This window comes from Gadus chalcogrammus, chromosome 17 (assembly GCF_026213295.1).
Source record: "Gadus chalcogrammus isolate NIFS_2021 chromosome 17, NIFS_Gcha_1.0, whole genome shotgun sequence".
NCBI classification, from domain to species: Eukaryota; Metazoa; Chordata; class Actinopteri; order Gadiformes; family Gadidae; genus Gadus; species Gadus chalcogrammus.
In genome coordinates, this window is record NC_079428.1 from 16,280,556 (window position 1) to 16,298,366 (window position 17,811).

At 46.2% G+C, this 17,811-nt stretch overlaps 1 protein-coding gene across 2 annotated transcripts; it reads left to right on the forward strand.

Moving 5' to 3' along the window:
• The first annotated feature begins 270 nt into the window (after positions 1–270).
• On the forward strand, positions 271–9,017 carry ftcdnl1 (formiminotransferase cyclodeaminase N-terminal like 1). Of its 2 annotated transcripts, none has more exons than XM_056575227.1 (6): positions 271–575; positions 2,448–2,565; positions 3,732–3,827; positions 4,314–4,469; positions 5,331–5,519; positions 7,470–9,014. In XM_056575227.1, the coding sequence occupies exons 2-6, from the start codon at positions 2,451–2,453 to the stop codon at positions 7,928–7,930; spliced, it is 1,017 nt and encodes a 338-aa protein (XP_056431202.1). In that variant the 5' UTR covers positions 271–575; positions 2,448–2,450; the 3' UTR covers positions 7,931–9,014. The 2 variants fall into 2 exon arrangements, with proteins under 2 accessions (XP_056431202.1, XP_056431203.1); XM_056575228.1 differs by lacking the exon at positions 271–575 and adding an exon at positions 582–777 and having other exon boundaries at positions 7,470–9,017.
• Positions 9,018–17,811: the final 8,794 nt, after the last annotated feature.

The window sequence follows — 17,811 nt, forward strand, 5'->3', positions numbered from 1 at the left end:
TTGAACCGATATACATTACTCTTGCCTCCAGATTATTTGGATACATAATTTGATGTGAGCTCTGGCTTCATTTTTTACTCAATCATCTTTAAATAACTCTACTACACACACACGACACTGACTGCCCTGTTCAGAGCATTAAGTAAAAAAAAAATAAGAATAACATTGTGGAGGTGATGGTTTATCAATGTGTCTCCACAGAGAGGCGCTGTTTGTTATACATAAACTTAGTAGGACGGATGACGTCACTGCAGGGTCACGTGTCTACGATGCCAGATCCGGCAGTGACGTCATCCAACGGCCGTCCTAAGAAGTTTATTAGGTTTATTAGACTGCGTTGATTAAGATTATTACGTTTATTTTACTGGGTTTATTACGTTTATTTCACTGAAGGGAAACAAAATTATTCTAAAAAACAGCGCCTCTGTTTGTTAACAACGAGGCGCTGTTTGAATATACTTCATAGGACGGCTGACAGATGACGTCACGGTGGGATCACCTGTCCCCGACGCGTTGACGTGTTCCTTTGACACGAAACTGGCTGTCAGTCACTTATTTCTGATCTGCACCGCAGGGTAATGTAACAAATCCGCCCTCGAGCCTACAACTCTGTGTTGCACGTGTGTTGTTGGTTTCTGTGATTTGTAACTCACCGTCACCAGTGGCCATGTGACCGACCTGTACTGCCTGCTGTTGGCCATGTGTCTGCAGCTTACTGGTGACACCAAGTTGTGTTTACACATTGTTTTTGTCATGCCAACGGAATAATTGTTGCACGTAAATATCTGTAGCCTACAACTTTCTTAATGTATTTCCTTTTTAATGTTATAACTAGGCCTACTTCCAGTTCTAGTCACTTGACAAACATGACACCAGTAACTCGAACTGTGTGTGTGTGTGTGTGTGTGTGTGTGTGTGTGTGTGTGTGTGTGTGTGTGTGTGTGTGTGTGTGTGTGTGTGTGTGTGTGTGTGTGTGTGTGTGTGTGTGTGTGGTTTGAGTTATGCAAGGGGTGTTGTGCAAGAGACTACTGTTTATCACAACGAGCCACAACACACTACAGAACACAACAGATTCCTCCTTAACATTAAACAAACAGAGACCTAACAACACTGGACTGGACTCAGAATGCAGGAAAAGCTAGCATTCCTAGACTTTCACTGTCAGAGCAAGACTGCAGGTGCTACCTACCAAATACAATCTGCCATTGTACCTTGCCATCATCCACACAGTATAATGCACTCAGACTCTGGCCATCAACATTAATCAGTTACCCATATTTTAAATGGCTGTAATATGTATAAAGGACTTTATATTGCACGCCATGACTGAATTGTCAATCCTATTGCTAGCACTCTTAAGGAAGTATTTCCAGAAAATCTGATCCATTCACGTATTATTCCAGATTGGTTTAGCAGCTCTATTGATGTGTTTTTTAACATCCCTAACACCCCTGATGTTATGTTTTTAAACAGCGACAGAAGGGAAGTGCTGCTACTTGAAATAGGCTGTTTGTATGACCTCTACATGGAAATAGCATGTATGGGCTGGTACAAAATTATGAAGTACCTTTTTTGTACCCTTGAACAAAGCACTATCTCATCTCTGAAAATATTCGAATCCTGTCAGTTATAATGTGATTGGTGGATTCAGATAAATAATTAAAATGTTTGTGTGTCTCGTTTGAGTTATGCAAGGGGTGTTGTTGGTTTTTTGTATTGGTGTGTGTTGTTTGTGTTGTATTGGCGTTTGTGTTGTATTGGTGTGTGTTGGTTGCGTTGTATTTGTGTGGGTTGTTTGTGTTGTATTAGTGTGTGTTGGTTGCGGTGTATTGCTTTGTGTTGTATTGGTGTGTTGTTTGTGTTGTATTGATGACTTTCTGTTTGTGTTGTATGTATTGTCTGTTGTGTGTGTTGTATTGGTGACTTTCTGTTTTTGTTGTATTGTTGGGCGGCAGTAGCTCAGGAGGTAGAGCGGGTTGGCTGGTAACCTGAAGGTTGCTGGTTCGATCCCCGGCTTCTCCTAGCTGAGTGTCGAGGTGTCCTTGACAAGGTACCTAACCCTGACTGATGTCGTGATGTCGAAGACAGATATCCTGTCTGCCTTCGACAGCTGCTGCTGGAACAGAGACTTCCAACTCTCCAGCAGTAGAGCCCCAAGGCCAGATATGCGCCCAGCGGGAAAAACTGATGATGATGATGTTGTATGTGGTTGGGGTTGTATTGGTGTGTCTAGCTTGTGTTGTATTGGTCTTGTGTGTGTTGTATTAGTGTGTGTTGTACTGGTGTGTGTTGTTTGTGCCATATTGGTGTGTTGTATTGGTGTGTCTAGTTTGTTGTTTTGGTGTGTGTTGTTTGTGTTGCATTAGTGTGTGTAGTATTAGTTTGTGTTGTATAGCGATGTGTTAGAGGAGCAGCCCGCTAAAGACAGCAGCCCGTGTGTGTTCCAGACGATGGCCTCCAGTGTGCCGGGCCGCCGGCTGGTGGCCTGCCTCCTCAACGTGTCCGAGGCTCGGAGGAAGGACCTGGTGGAGATGGTAGCCATGGCCGCCGTCTACAAAAGCAAAGGTGAGAGATGTGAACAGGTTCTGACCTGGGTTGGAGAGTGCAAGGGCGGCTTTGACTCTACTTCTGACTGGATCTGCCATTCTTAAGGGGCCCACACACAGCAGACTCGCACAGCTAACTGCCTTTATCCGACCACTTATGTCCTCTGACCCGTTAGGCAGAAAAGTTACATTGAAACACACCGCAAAGACTACTGGCAACTACACAGTAGCGTGTACGAGATGCAATAAGTCTCCTCAACATCGGGTGGCGCTAGTCTCGCGTTGCTAGTCCACCCCTCCCACTCACCGTGCTGATGCGCTGGTCGTGTACTAGCAGCACACAAGCAATCAGCGTATCCAGTGGCTCCAATCCTCACCGTCAGTGAGGATTGGAACCGCGCGGTTCCAAAAGCTTCCAACACAGCTGAACACACCAAACAGATTTGTACCCGAGCTCGTCCGAGTCCCGCCAAACACTTCAGATGGCCAACGGTTGGCCCAGTGTGTTCCACGCCTTAAAGCTTAAGGGTGTTCTATAGGCTTCAAATGGTGTTTGATTTATGGTGGGTTTCTTTCTACCTCAAATAGGTAGGGCTCTTATTTTTTATCAGTGGTCAGTCTTCTGCATTTCCGTGCTCAGTTTCTGTGTGTAGCTCAAAAACAAACCCTAAACTTAAAGTTGAAGTTACCATCCTAACACTGCTGGGCATCAGACAACCACCATATCAACTCTATATAATAGAAATATAATGAATACATACCTATGTAAATATAACAATTAGACAGGGTTAAATGTAGAGGACTTCAAAAAAAAGACTAAATGTAATGATGTAAGTTAAATAGTGATTACAATTTGAACAGTTCTAATATTCTCTATTAAATAATGCATGTGTACATTTGAGCTACTGAACTGCTTCAATACATCACACAATGTTAATTCATCATATCGTAATACACAAACAACAGATACACAACAGACAGACGCAACAGAATCAAAAAACTGACCGGCACAACAGAGAGAAAAACCCCACAGACACATGATATATACACACATCAGACACAACAGAACCAAGCGCTGGTGTCCAATGAAACCAACGCAGTGTTTATTCGTGGTGGTGTTGAATGAGGTGGTGGTGTTTATTAAGGTGGTGGTGTTAAATGAGGTGGTGTTTCTTGTCATGTCAGGTGAGCTGCGGGAGGGGGCGACGGTGCTGAACATCTTCAACGACCTGGACTACAACCGCTCCGTCATCACCATCGTGGCGGGCATCGACTCCGTCAGTAAGTCCTCTCTCCTCCGTCAGTAAGTCCTCTCTCCTCCGTCAGTAAGTCCTCTCTCCCTCAGTAAGTCCTCTCTCCTCCGTCAGTGAGTCCTCTCTCCTCCGTCAGTAAGTCCTCTCTCCTCCGTCAGTAAGTCCTCTCTCCTCCGTCAGTGAGTCCTCTCTCCTCCGTCACTAGGTCCTTCCTCCGTCACTAGGTCCTTCCTCCGTCAGTAGGTCCTTCCTCCACCCTCTCCGTTGAGCTCACTCTTCTGGAGTGTCCCCTCGATAAGCACAGCAGCTGACCCATGACCTCACGGAGCAGATCAGAGGACATCATCGGGCATTGAGCATTTCTTTCCATTTCTAATCAGTAATCTGATGAAACATGAAATGATCTAAGGTTGGGGGATCCGCTTGGTTATTTAGAATAGTGGGCGTGGTGGGCTGATGTGTCTCTGAAGCGGCGTGTCACTGAGATGGGCCGTGGTGTGTGTGTTGTTTCCAGGGGAGGCGGTGCTGTCTGCGTGCGAGGCCGCCTGTGGGTTGATTGACATGCGGGCTCACAGAGGAGCCCACCCCCGCATGGGGGCAGTGGACCTGATCCCCATCTACCCCCTGGACGAGGCGCTGGGCCTGGACGACTGTGCTGCAGAGGCTCAAGGTGAGACCCCAGTTGTGTGTGTGTGTGTGTGTGTGTGTGTGTGTGTGTGTGTGTGTGTGTGTGTGTGTGTGTGTGTGTGTGTGTGTGTGTGTGTGTGTGTGTGTGTGTGTGTGTGTGTGTGTGTGTGTGTGTGTGTGTGTGTGCGTGTGTGTGTGTGCGCGCGCGCGCGCGTGCGTGCGCGCGGAGGAGCAGGACCACCCGGTGTTCAAATTAGGGGAAGTGAAAGTCAAGCTGCAAAAATGAGAAAGTAGGGTGACAATTTTTAGGCCTGATGTCTCATGTTTTTTTAGAATGAGATGAAAAAGGAAGGTTATTTAGCCATAATAAACCAACCAAATACTCTGAGAACTGAGTTCACAACGTGCACTGTTCTTCAACATCATTTCAATGACCGTTTCAAATCCCTCAGTTTTATGACTAACTATAAAAAGCCGATCCACTTAATGCTTGTGGGAATCAGAGCTGGCTTGGCTTAAGCCTTCCCGTGGCATTAGTGTCCCTCTGACAGCACTGTTAGCTCTACAGATGAGCCCCCACACAACAGCACCATGTATCCTCATAGCGGTGGACTCATTAAGAGGTGCTCGTTATGAGCTTGCTCTGTTTTAAGTATGCTCATTATCACTGTAGCCATATGGACGCGTGTCTGTTCTCTGGATTATACCAGGGCTTGCTACACTACTTCTGCATACTGTATTTAGTGCATTGTTTTGGCCAGCAGCACTTACATGAGGTGTGTGTGTGTGTGTGTGTGTGTGTGTGTGTGTGTGTGTGTGTGTGTGTGTGTGTGTGTGTGTGTGTGTGTGTGTGTGTGTGTGTGTGTGTGTGTGTGTGTGTGTGTGTGTGTGTGTGTGCCCCCAGCCATCGCCCGGGGCCTCACGGAGCGGGTCCCTGGCTCCAGTGCCTTCCTGTTCGGCTGGGCGGACTGCCCCCTGCAGCGCGGCCTGGCCCAGAGGAGAAGGGACATGGGCTGGTTCAGCAAGACCCCCCACATGCACGCCGTAACGGCCGACGTCGGGCCCCCGCCACAGAGACGCTATGGCCTCACAGGTAGGGCCTCACAGGTACGGCCTCTCAGGTAGTCTCATAGGTAGGGCCCCACAGGTAGGGCCCCACAGGTAGGGCCCCACAGGTAGTCTCATAGGTTGGGCCCCACAGGTAGGGCCCCACAGGTAGGGCCCCACAGGTAGGGCCCCACAGGTAGGGCCCCACAGGTAGTCTCAAAGGTTGGGCCCCAGAGGTAGGGCCCCACAGGTACGGCCTCACAGGTACGGCCTCACAGGTAGTCTCATAGGTTGGGCCCCACAGGTAGTCTCATAGGTTGGGCCCCACAGGTAGGACCCCACAGGTACGGCCTCACAGGTACGGCCTCACAGGTAGTCTCATAGGTTGGGCCCCACAGGTAGGACCCCACAGGTACGGCCTCACAGGTACTCTCACAGGTACGGCCTCACAGGTAGTCTCACAGGTAGGGCCTCAGGGGTCATAATAACCACAATAATAACAATCTTAACAGCAGAGGCTGACTGACACTAACTGTGTCAAATCGCCGCTGGAAGAACATGGTGCGTCATCTTTTTCGTTCTAGTAGTCTTTTTCTGTACTTCTCTGTCATTCTTTTTTAAAAGGTTTGTGTGTGCAATATTGCAATCGGTTATCATAAACATTTAAATATTAAAACGACATTGTCTTATAAACATTTTACGCTGCTCTCATCTCTTAATCTTCCACAAGACTTTCTTGGTGCACAGCGGATTTGGGTTGAACCTCACTGTAGTCAGTGGATTCATTGGTCTACAGTCCTCTGACCTCACTGTAGTCAGTGGATTCATTGGTCTACAGTCCTCTGACGTCACTGTAGTCCGTGGATTCATTGGTCTACAGTCCTCTGACGTCACTGTAGTCCGTGGATTCATTGGTCTACAGTCCTCTGACCTCACTGTAGTCAGTGGATTCATTGGTCTACAGTCCTCTGACCTCACTGTAGTCAGTGGATTCATTGGTCTTCAGTCCTCTGACCTCACTGTAGTCAGTGGATTCATTGGCCTACAGTCCTCTGACCTCACTGTAGTCGGTGGATTCATTGGTCTTCAGTCCTCTGACCTCACTGTAGTCAGTGGATTCATTGGTCTACAGTCCTCTGACGTCACTGTAGTCCGTGGATTCATTGGTCTACAGTCCTCTGACGTCACTGTAGTCCGTGGATTCATTGGTCTACAGTCCTCTGACCTCACTGTAGTCAGTGGATTCATTGGTCTACAGTCCTCTGACCTCACTGTAGTCAGTGGATTCATTGGTCTTCAGTCCTCTGACCTCACTGTAGTCAGTGGATTCATTGGCCTACAGTCCTCTGACCTCACTGTAGTCTGTGGATTCATTGGTCTTCAGTCCTCTGACCTCACTGTAGTCAGTGGATTCATTGGTCTACAGTCCTCTGACCTCACTGTAGTCAGTGGATTCATTGGTCTACAGTCCTCTGACCTCACTGTAGTCCGTGGATTCATTGGTCTACAGTCCTCTGACCTCACTGTAGTCTGTGGATTCATTGGTCTACAGTCCTCTGACCTCACTGTAGTCCGTGGATTCATTGGTCTACAGTCCTCTGACCTCACTGTAGTCAGTGGATTCATTGGTCTACAGTCCTCTGACCTCACTGTAGTCAGTGGATTCATTGGTCTACAGTCCTCTGACCTCACTGTAGTCAGTGGATTCATTGGTCTTCAGTCCTCTGACCTCACTGTAGTCAGTGGATTCATTGGCCTACAGTCCTCTGACCTCACTGTAGTCAGTGGATTCATTGGTATACAGTCCTCTGACCTCACTGTAGTCAGTGGATTCATTGGTCTACAGTCCTCCGACCTCACTGTAGGGTCAGGGTCAGGGTTAGTGTTAGGGTCAGGGTCAGGGTCGGGGTCGGGGTTAGGGTTAGGGTCAGGGTCAGGGTTAGGGTTAGGGTTAGGCAGGTGTCCAGCCCCCCTAACCCGCGCTGTGTCCCTGCAGGCGTGGGCGCGGGGCCCTACGTGATGAACTGTAACGTGACCATCGACACGGCGGACCTGGCCCTGGGCCGCCGGGTGGCCGCCGCCCTGAGGGAGTCGGCCCCCGGGGGCGTGCCCGGGGTGCAGGTGCTGGCCCTGCCACACGGGGGCGCCGTGGAGATCGCCTGCAACGTGGAGAGCGTGCGCGGCGGCCCGCCCGCCGGCCACGGCCCCGGGGCGGAGCGGGAGGCGTGGCCGACGTTCAGCATCGGCGGGGAGCGCTACTGCCACGCCCCGGCCTCGCTCATCACGGCCAGGGTGGGGGCGCTGGCCGGCCAGCAGGGGGTGGGCCTGAAGGGCACGGCCCTGGTGGGCTTCACCCCCACCCAGTGCAGGGGTCTGGCGGAGAGGGCACTCTCGCTGGGCCTCGGAGAGTTCTGGAAGGAGCAGCGCGGCGGCGGCGGCGGCGGGCTCCGCATGTGAGGGAAGGACCAGCCCTCATTAGGCTGGCTGAGACGGGCCTCCGGTTCTCATGGGATGATGTAAGAGGGCTTATGTAATTGTCATATCATTATACAAAGTGGTTATGTAATTATGCAAAACGTATTCAATGGTGGCCTGTTTCTCTTCTAGGAAGGAATGTTCAGACTGCACTATGATTCAGTAGTATTTATCTCATGTGTTTCCTATTGTTTTAAATTGTTTTTTAATTTTGTATTATTTGAGATTCCATGTCTTAAAACTGGATTGGACTTTAAAGACAATTCCTAACTGACCAATTGACCTTATTCCCTGTTAACACATGGATCCTCCACTAACTAAGCAATCTACCTGAATCCCTGTTAACACATGGATCCTCCACTAACTAACCAATCTACCTGAATCCCTGTTAACACATGGATCCTCATGTGTGGACATGGTGATGTGAAAAGACAACTCTGAGCTTTTATATAAAATGGATGTGTTTAATGTGGTGAAGTTTAATAAATGTTATAATCAATACAGTGTAAGGGGCGTTTGTGTACTAATGCTCACATTGATTTTCAAATTGAAACGATGTCCGGTCCTTGTCTGCGGGCTGTTCCCGTGTGGAATGTGGTTGGATTTTGAGAGAGAAGGCACTTGATGTTTGGTCATTTCCTGTTGTTTACGAATGAAATAACTTTCCCACAATGGACCACCATGAGTCAGTGGCTGCGTGTTCGTGGAGGACGGTCAACATTTCTGTGAGAAACGCTCCTTAAAACGATCATTAGTCATAAGCAGAAGTGACAGCTGATCAGTGAGACTGGGATGGGATAGCACTACGGAAAACCGGTGGGTTCATCATCGGGATTCATATAAACATGGTTACAGCAACGTGGTAGAACCGATAGCTACACTCATTCAGTATAAAATAAACTTAATAGGTATTACAATATTAACTATTGATGTATTGGTCTTTTGTTTTGGTTCAGTATTTATTACTTGCCTCTTTGAATATGCCTGAAAAAGAATATCAAACATCTGGAGTAGAATTATAGCAACAGAAACGATTGCATATTTGCCTTAAATATGTTTATTTTATAATCCACCTAATAGGTGGTTCTATAATCCAGCTAATACGTGGATTATAGAACCATTTTAAGTGCTCCACCATATGTCAGACCATAAATCCTCCACCAACAGTGTGGATGGGCTGAACCGGGCGGCCTCCTCAGTCCACAGCCCCACTCAGAGGGTAGGCTCACTGCGTGATGTGTAGGTCGACGCCCGGGGGGGGGCGGACAGTGGCAGTCGGGAGATCCTGCTCTTACATAAGATCACCATTGTGTCCTGAGAGGGCAGCCTTTCATAGGGAGGGGGAGGTGGAACAGCGCCGCGGTCACGGGCCGTGCATCTGAAAGCCAACGCACTGCGTCTGATATGAGCGCCTCTGACCGTAATGCTGTGATGGAGCTGAGGTCAGGGTTAAGGCTAACAACACAGGGTTAGGGTTAAGGTAAGGCTAACAACACAGGGTTAGGGTTAAGGTAAGGCTAACAACACAGGGTTAGGGGTAAGGTAACAACACAGGGTTAAGGTTAGGCTAACAACACAGGGTTAGGGTTAAGGTAAGGGTAACAACACAGGGTTAGGGTTAAGGTAAGGCTAACAACACAGGGTTAGGGTTAAGGTAACAACACAGGGTTAAGGTAAGGGTAACAACACAGGGTTAGGGTTAAGGTAAGGGTAACAACACATGGTTAGGGGTAAGGTAAGGCTAACAACACAGGGTTAGGGTTAAGGTAAGGGTAACAACACAGGGTTAGGGTTAAGGTAAGGCTAACAACACAGGGTTAGGGGTAAGGTAAGGCTAACAACACAGGGTTAGGGGTAAGGTAAGGCTAACAACACAGGGTTAGGGGTAAGGTTAGGGTAACAACACAGGGTTAGGGTTAAGGTAAGGGTAACAACACAGGGTTAGGGGTAAGGTAAGGCTAACAACACAGGGTTAGGGTTAAGGTAAGGGTAACAACACAGGGTTAGGGTTAAGGTAAGGCTAACAACACAGGGTTGGGGGTAAGGTAAGGCTAACAACACAGGGTTAGGGTTAAGGTAAGGCTAACAACACAGGGTTAGGGTTAAGGTAAGGCTAACAACACAGGGTTAGGGGTAAGGTAAGGCTGACAACACAGGGTTGGGGTTAAGGTTAGGGTAACAACACAGGGTTAAGGTAAGGGTAACAACACAGGGTTAAGGTAAGGGTAACAATACAGGGTTAGGGTTAGGGTAAAAACACAGGGTTAGGTTAGGTTTAGACTTGGCTTTATTGATCCTTTTGGGATGACTCCCTCAAGGAAATTTAATTTCCAGTAATTTACAGAAACACACATAAACTCTTAGCTAACTATAAAAAGTAAACAATAACAGTAAACATAAACTCTTAGCTAATATTGAAAGTACAGATAAGAATAGAAGTAAAACGGGATTCAAGTAAAATAAAATAAATGTAGAGAACTGTAGGCATATAGAGGATAAATATAGATCAATATATGTCTGTATATGGCATTGTGTTGTCATACAGTGGATAAATAAATGACAAATGACGTTCGCAGAAATTAGCAGTTAAATTATTATTACGTTATTGCAAAAAAAAATAAGAGTGTCCAGGTATGATTGTGGGTAGATTAGAATATTGTTATTGCACAGTGCACCACTCCTTCCCTTCTGTCCTCTTTATTCTATTTCCTCCTCCCCCCCCCCCCCCCCCCGAGTGAGGAGTTGTATAGTGTGATGGCATGAGGGACAAAGGAGTTCTTAAGTCTGTTGGTCCTAACCTTGGGAAGGAGCAGCCTTCCACTGAACAGGCTCCTCTGGTTGCTGATGACGGTGTGCAAGGGGTGGCTGGCATTATCAATAATGTCCAGCAGTTTGTCCAGTGTCCTCTCTGCCACCGTCACCAGTGGGTCCAGCTTCATGTCGACCACAGTGCCAGCCCGCCTGATCAGCTTATCCAGTCTGGAGGTGGCCCTCTTGTATATGCTGCCTCCCCAGCACACCACAGTGTAGAAGAGGACGCTGGCAACCACAGACTGGTAAAACATCCCCAGCAGTTTGCTGTAGATGTTGAAGGACCACAATCTCCTGAGGAAGTACAACCTGCTTTGTGTCTTCCCATACAGGGAGCTGGTGTGTGTTGTCCAGTCCAGTCCAGCCACACCCGAGGTTCTGGTATGACTTTACAGCCTCCACCACAGCTCCCTCTTGGTCTTGGTCTGGACCTCCCAAAGTCAATGACCTTCGTCTTAGAGGTGTTGAGCTGCAGCCGGTTAGTGTGGCACCAGAGAGCAAAGTCCCCCACCAGACTCCCATACTCCTCCTCTCTGTCACCCCTGATACACCCACCCAACGATGGCTGGGTCAGCGGCGTACCTCTGTATGTGACACACAAAAACACAGGGTTAGGTTAGGGTTGAGGTAAGGCTAACAACACAGGGTTAGGTTAGGGTTAAGGTTAGGGTAACAACACAGGGTTAGGTTAGGGTTAAGGTTATAGTAACAACACAGGGTTAGGTTAGGGTTAAGGTTAGGGTTAGGGTAACAACACAGGGTTAAGGTTAGGGTTAGGGACCCCGACATGTCCTGGTTCACCTCGTATTAGGGGACCAATGAGGGGCTCACATGGAGCATCAATGGGCACCAGGGTTCTGAGGATGGAGATGGGGCTCTCTTAGGAGCATGTAGGCTATGGGTTCATGTGTCTGATTTGGGATCATCGGTGCATGTTTTGTAATGCAGCAGTAATATGCATAAAGCTTTGCACATTGAGGTTACGCTCTCCTGCACATTTACCTCTCTGCCTCTCGTCCAGCTGAGCCTCTTAGTCATAATGTTTCAGCGTACATACAGTTCTTTCTCTCTTCACATTCCCTCGCCCTCTGTCTCACTCTCTCCCTCTATCTCTCTCCCGTCTTCTATCCTCATATCTCCCCGTCTCACGCTCTCTTACGCAGCCCAACGCACACGCACACACACACCCAGAGAGACACACACACAGACACATACTCACACACACACACCCAGAAACAAACACACGAACACACACACACACACACACACACACACACACACACACACATACAAACACACGCACACACACATACTCACACGCACGCACACAAACACACAGACACACACACAAACACACACACACACACACACACACACACACACACACACACACACACACACACACACACACACACACACACACACACACACACACACATCCTGCCAGGCTTGGGAGCATCAGGGTCTAATCTAGGTCACGTCATAAGCCCAGGGGTGTCCTGTTCCCAACATGCCCACACACACACACACACACACGCACGCACACACACACACACACACACACACACACACACACACACACACACACACACACACACACACACACACACACACACACACACATGCGTGCACACACCAATTCTAAAATACAGAAGCTAGAGATCTCACCAAAAAGCATTCCAAATCCATCTAGAATGTTCTCTCTATGCTTCGCGTTGTTTCATCGTTTGGTCCTTGGCAGAGAGATGAACGTATGAATCAGTAATGACCCGATCCTCCTCTCCAGCCCTACCTGCCAGCTGTGGCCGCTGCCAGAACCTTCCCTGCTTTAGGAGTCCACACATTACTGATGCCTTCTAGGAAGTCGTCCACCGATTTATTGATATACGTCTATAATGTTATCATATCAAAAGCATACAAGCACATTGTTGTAATATTGACCAATGTATACATATATATACATTTTCACGTATCTGACATAAAATGTATCTGCCCTGTAGAACCATTCCGATCATATTTAAGTAAGTCATTTAAACAACGATAGACAAACTTAAATCAAATCCCTTCTCCGGGTGATTGTGTATTGACTACATTGTATATTTTAGTGCGTTTGACTGCAGTTTGAGTGAATCTTTGTGGTACTCGCAATCGGAGGAGGCTTTCCATGTGACTTAGTCTGACAGCGTATCATCCCAGTGAAGAAGCTTGTGGCATTGCGCCGAAATAGAAGAGCTTATTTCCTAACAAGACGCTACAATCTTCTATAAATACACCAAAGCTCTCTCTCTCTGCTGCTCGCTTTGATTCTCTCACACCCCTTTCTCTCTCCCTCTCCATTCTATTTCTCACTCCTTTCTCTCTCTCTTTTACTTCATTCTCCTCATCTCTCTCTCTCTCTCTCTCTCTCTCTCTCTCTCTCTCTCTCTCTCTCTCTCTCTCTCTCTCTCTCTCTCTCTCTCTCTCTCTGCTACTTCATACTTTTCTACACCCTTTCACTCTTCCTCTCAACCTCCCTCCATCGTTCCTCTCGGCTGGCGTTCTATCCTCCTCCCTGTTATCCCCTCTCTGCTCCTCCCCTCCTCTCATCTTTTACGTTCCACATTACTTCATTCACTCTGGCTGTCTCTCTCCCTCTTTGGCTCTCCCTCCATCTCTCGCCCCCATCTCTGCCCTGTCACAAATCAGATAAATGTGTCATCTTTGTGTGTTCTGTCTCTCTCCCTCTCTCTCTCTCTCTCTCTCTCTCTCTCTCTCTCTCTCTCTCTCTCTCTCTCTCTCTCTCTCTCTCTTTCTCTCTCTCTCTCTCTCTCTCTCTCTCTCTCTCTCTCTCTCTCTCTCTCTCTCTCTCTCTCTCTCTCTCTCTCTCTCTCTCATTTCTTCACCTCCTCAGATCTTCAGACATGGTCTTCAGATCTGGAGGTGTAAGGACCAGGTAGTCACCATCCCCCCCACCCCCAACCCGTGCCCCCGGTGATACAGTATAGATATAGCTGGAGTCCCTGTTGCCATGCTAGGTGATTAGCAGGTTTCCCTGGGGATCAAGCTGGCACCAAGAGGAGCAAAATGCTGCCCCTGCTCATGGGGGAATGTCAGAATACCTTCCTCCTTTCTCCTCCTTCTCATTTGAAGCCCGCCGATCAGGCCAATCAGGATGCATGAAATAAATATATAGATGTGTATATATTAGAGCTGTCAGTTAAACGCGTTATTAACGGCGTTAACGCAAACCAATTTTAACGGCGTTAAAAAAAATATCGCGCGATTAACGCAATTGTTTTATTAAAAAAAAAAGAATAATATTTTTTTTTTTTTTTTCTTTGGCTCAAAACAAAGAAGCAGTAGCCTGACTGCTATGTTCAAATGACATTTGTTCAAAGCAGTCGTTAAATTGCACTATAGGCTCTTTTTTTGTATCGTCCTGTTTTGATCAGTATATGCCAATGTTGTTATCAATAAAAAATCATTTGCACAAGGCAAGCCGATGCACTTCACCATGTTGATAAGATAATTAAAATGAGAAGAATTATGGGACAAAAAAATCAAGGGATATTTAGCATAGAAAAATAATTTGCGATTAATCGTGAGTTAACTATGACATTAATAATATTAATCACGATTAAATATTTTAATCGCTTGACAGCTCTAGTATATATATATATATATATATATATATATATATATATATATAGAGAGAGAGAGAGAGAGAGAGAGAGAGAGAGAGAGAGAGAGAGAGAGAGAAATTTGGATATATGTCTCCACAAATGTTATATATTATTGAGTTATAATAATATATATATATGTTTGTATTCAAATATATACACACATATATAGGCCCATATATACTGTTTATATATGTGTGCATATATTTTGCTAGGCACTGAGTGCTGCCTCTGCTGCCTCTGTCGTCGCGGTCCCCAACCCCCCATCCTCAGCACATGCTCAACATCCTCTGGGCACTGGAAGAGAGAGAGAGAGAGAGAGAGAGAGAGAGAGAGAGAGAGAGAGAGAGAGAGAGAGAGAGAGAGAGAGAGAGAGAGAGAGAGAGAGAGAGAGAGAGAGAGAGAGAGAGAGAGAGAGAGAGAGAGAGAGAGAGAGAGAGAGAGAGAGAGAGAGAGAGAGAGAGAGAGAGAGAGAGAGGCGAAGTGGAAGTATGAGTGAGCATCGGAAGCAAGGACAGAAATAGAGCCATAAAGCAGTGAATTAGCAAGCGCGCAAGAGAGAGAGCGAGAGGGAGAGGGAGAGAGAGAGAGAGAGAGAGAGAGAGAGAGAGAGAGAGGCAGAGAGAGAGAGAGAGAGAGAGAGAGAGAGAGAGAGAGAGAATCCTTCAGTGTGGTAGTGACGCGCGCCGCGTAGGTTTTCGTCTCCTTTCCCACGAGCGCCCTTGTTTTCGTCTTCCATCTCATCCTGCCCGCCTCCGTCTCCTGGTCCGCAGCGCCGTGCCCGTCACCCCCCCATGGAGCGCCGGGTCTCGCTGAGCCGATCTGGATCCGGGCGCCGCTCGACCTCCTGGGGGCTCTGGGGGAGGAGGGAACGGGAGGAGGGGGATGCAGATGCGGGCCTGTGATGAATGCTGGACCCACCGACCTCCGCAGCTCCCCTGCTGACGGGACGGCTCAGCAGGTGACCCAGATAGCGTAGACCGGACCCCAGGCTAAGGAAACCCCAGTCCTCCGCTCCGCCCCCCCCCCCCCCTTAACGAGACCTAAATGTTGTGAGGACTACAGGACTACCACAACTACCACTTAGTCCCACTACACTAGGACCCATCTCCGTGGAAATCTGACGGTGAGTTGCACGCTCTCTCCTCCGACCACCGCACTCAGCTGTTGTGATGTTGTTGTTGTTGTTGTTGTTGTTGTTGTTGTTGTGTGTGTGTGTGTGTGTGTGTGTGTGTGTGTGTGTGTGTGTGTGTGTGTGTGTGTGTGTGTGTGTGTGTGTGTGTGTGTGTTTTCAACTATTAATTCATGCAAGGCAATCCAACCACTGTTCAAAAAAACTCATTTATCGATATGATTCGTAGAAGAGTGGTTGTATGCTGTGTGTCTAATGGTCTGTATCATTTGTTATGCATGGTATAGTATGGTATAGCACGGTCTGTATGGTATAGTACGGTCTGTATGGTATAGTAAAGTATGGTCTGTATGGTATAGTACGGTCTGTATGGTATAGTAAAGTATGGTCTGTATGGTATAGTAAAGTATGGTCTGTATGGTATAGTATAGTATGGTCTGTATGGTATAGTATGGTCTGTATAGTATAGTATGGCCTGTATGGTATAGTATAGTATGGTCTGTATGGTATAGTACAGTCTGTATGGTATAGTACGGTCTGTATAGTATAGTATGGTCTGTATGGTATAGTATAGTATGGTCTGTATAGTATAGTATGGTCTGTATAGTATAGTATGGTCTGTATGGTATAGTATAGTATGGTCTGTATAGTATAGTATAGTATGGTCTGTATGGTATAGTATAGTATGGTCTGTATGGTATAGTACAGTCTGTATAGTACAGTATGGTGTGTATGGTATAGTAAAGTATGGTCTGTATGGTATGGTATAGTATGGTCTGTATAGTATAGTATGGTCTGTATAGTATAGTATGGTCTGTATGGTATAGTATAGTATGGTCTGTATAGTATAGTATGGTCTGTATGGTATAGTATAGTATGGTCTGTATGGTATAGTATAGTATGGTCTGTATGGTATAGTATAGTATGGTCTGTATGGTATAGTACAGTCTGTATAGTACAGTATGGTCTGTATGGTATAGTATGGTCTGTATGGTATAGTATAGTATGGTCTGTATGGTATAGTACGGTCTGTATAGTATAGTATAGTCTGTATGGTATAGTATAGTATGGTCTGTATGGTATAGTATAGTATGGTCTGTATGGTATAGTATAGTATGGTCTGTATGGTATAGTATGGTCTGTATGGTATAGTACAGTCTTTATGGTATAGTACGGTCTGTATAGTATAGTATGGTCTGTATGGTATAGTATAGTATGGTCTGTATAGTATAGTATGGTCTGTATGGTATAGTATAGTATGGTCTGTATGGTATAGTATAGTATGGTCTGTATGGTATAGTATAGTATGGTCTGTATGGTATAGTACGGTCTGTATAGTATAGTATGGTCTGTATGGTATAGTATGGTCTGTATGGTATAGTATAGTATGGTCTGTATGGTATAGTATAGTATGGTCTGTATGGTATAGTATAGTATGGTCTGTATGGTATAGTATAGTATGGTCTGTATGGTATAGTATAGTATGGTCTGTATGGTATAGTATAGTACAGTCTGTATGGTATAGTACGGTCTGTATAGTATAGTATAGTATGGTCTGTATGGTATAGTATAGTATGGTCTGTATGGTATAGTATAGTACAGTCTGTATGGTTTAGTACGGTCTGTATAGTATAGTATAGTATGGTCTGTATGGTATAGTACGGTCTGTATAGTATAGTATAGTACAGTCTTTATGGTATAGTATAGTATGGTCGGTATGGTATAGTATAGTATGGTCTGTATGGTATAGTATAGTATGGTCTGTATGGTATAGTACAGTTTGTATGGTATAGTATAGTATGGTCTGTATGGTATAGTAAAGTATGGTCTGTATGGTATAGTATAGTATGGTCTGTATGGTATAGTATAGTATGGTCTGTATAGTATAGTACGGTCTGTATAGTACAGTATGGTCTGTATGGTATAGTACAGTCTGTATGGTATAGTATAGTATGGTCTGTATGGTATAGTATAGTATGGTCTGTATGGTATAGTATAGTATGGTGTGTATGGTATAGTATAGTATGGTCTGTATGGTATAGTATAGTATGGTCTGTATAGTATAGTACGGTCTGTATAGTATAGTATGGTCTGTATGGTATAGTAGAGTCTGTATGGTATAGTATAGTATGGTCTGTATGGTATAGAATAGTATGGTCTGTATGGTATAGTATAGTATGGTCTGTATAGTATAGTATGGTCTGTATGGTATAGTACAGTCTGTATGGTATAGTATAGTATGGTCTGTATAGTATAGTGCG

What these genes read in the sequence shown, in the direction of transcription:
- ftcdnl1 (XM_056575227.1), top strand. Translation starts at nt 2,451, where the DNA reads ATGGCCTCCAGTGTGCCGGGCCGCCGGCTGGTGGCCTGCCTCCTCAAC. An exon ending in CTGTGCTGCAGAGGCTCAAG is followed by an intron (nt 4,470 to 5,330) that starts GTGAGACCCCAG and finishes GTGTGCCCCCAG; the next exon opens with CCATCGCCCGGGGCCTCACG. An exon ending in GAGACGCTATGGCCTCACAG is followed by an intron (nt 5,520 to 7,469) that starts GTAGGGCCTCAC and finishes GTGTCCCTGCAG; the next exon opens with GCGTGGGCGCGGGGCCCTAC.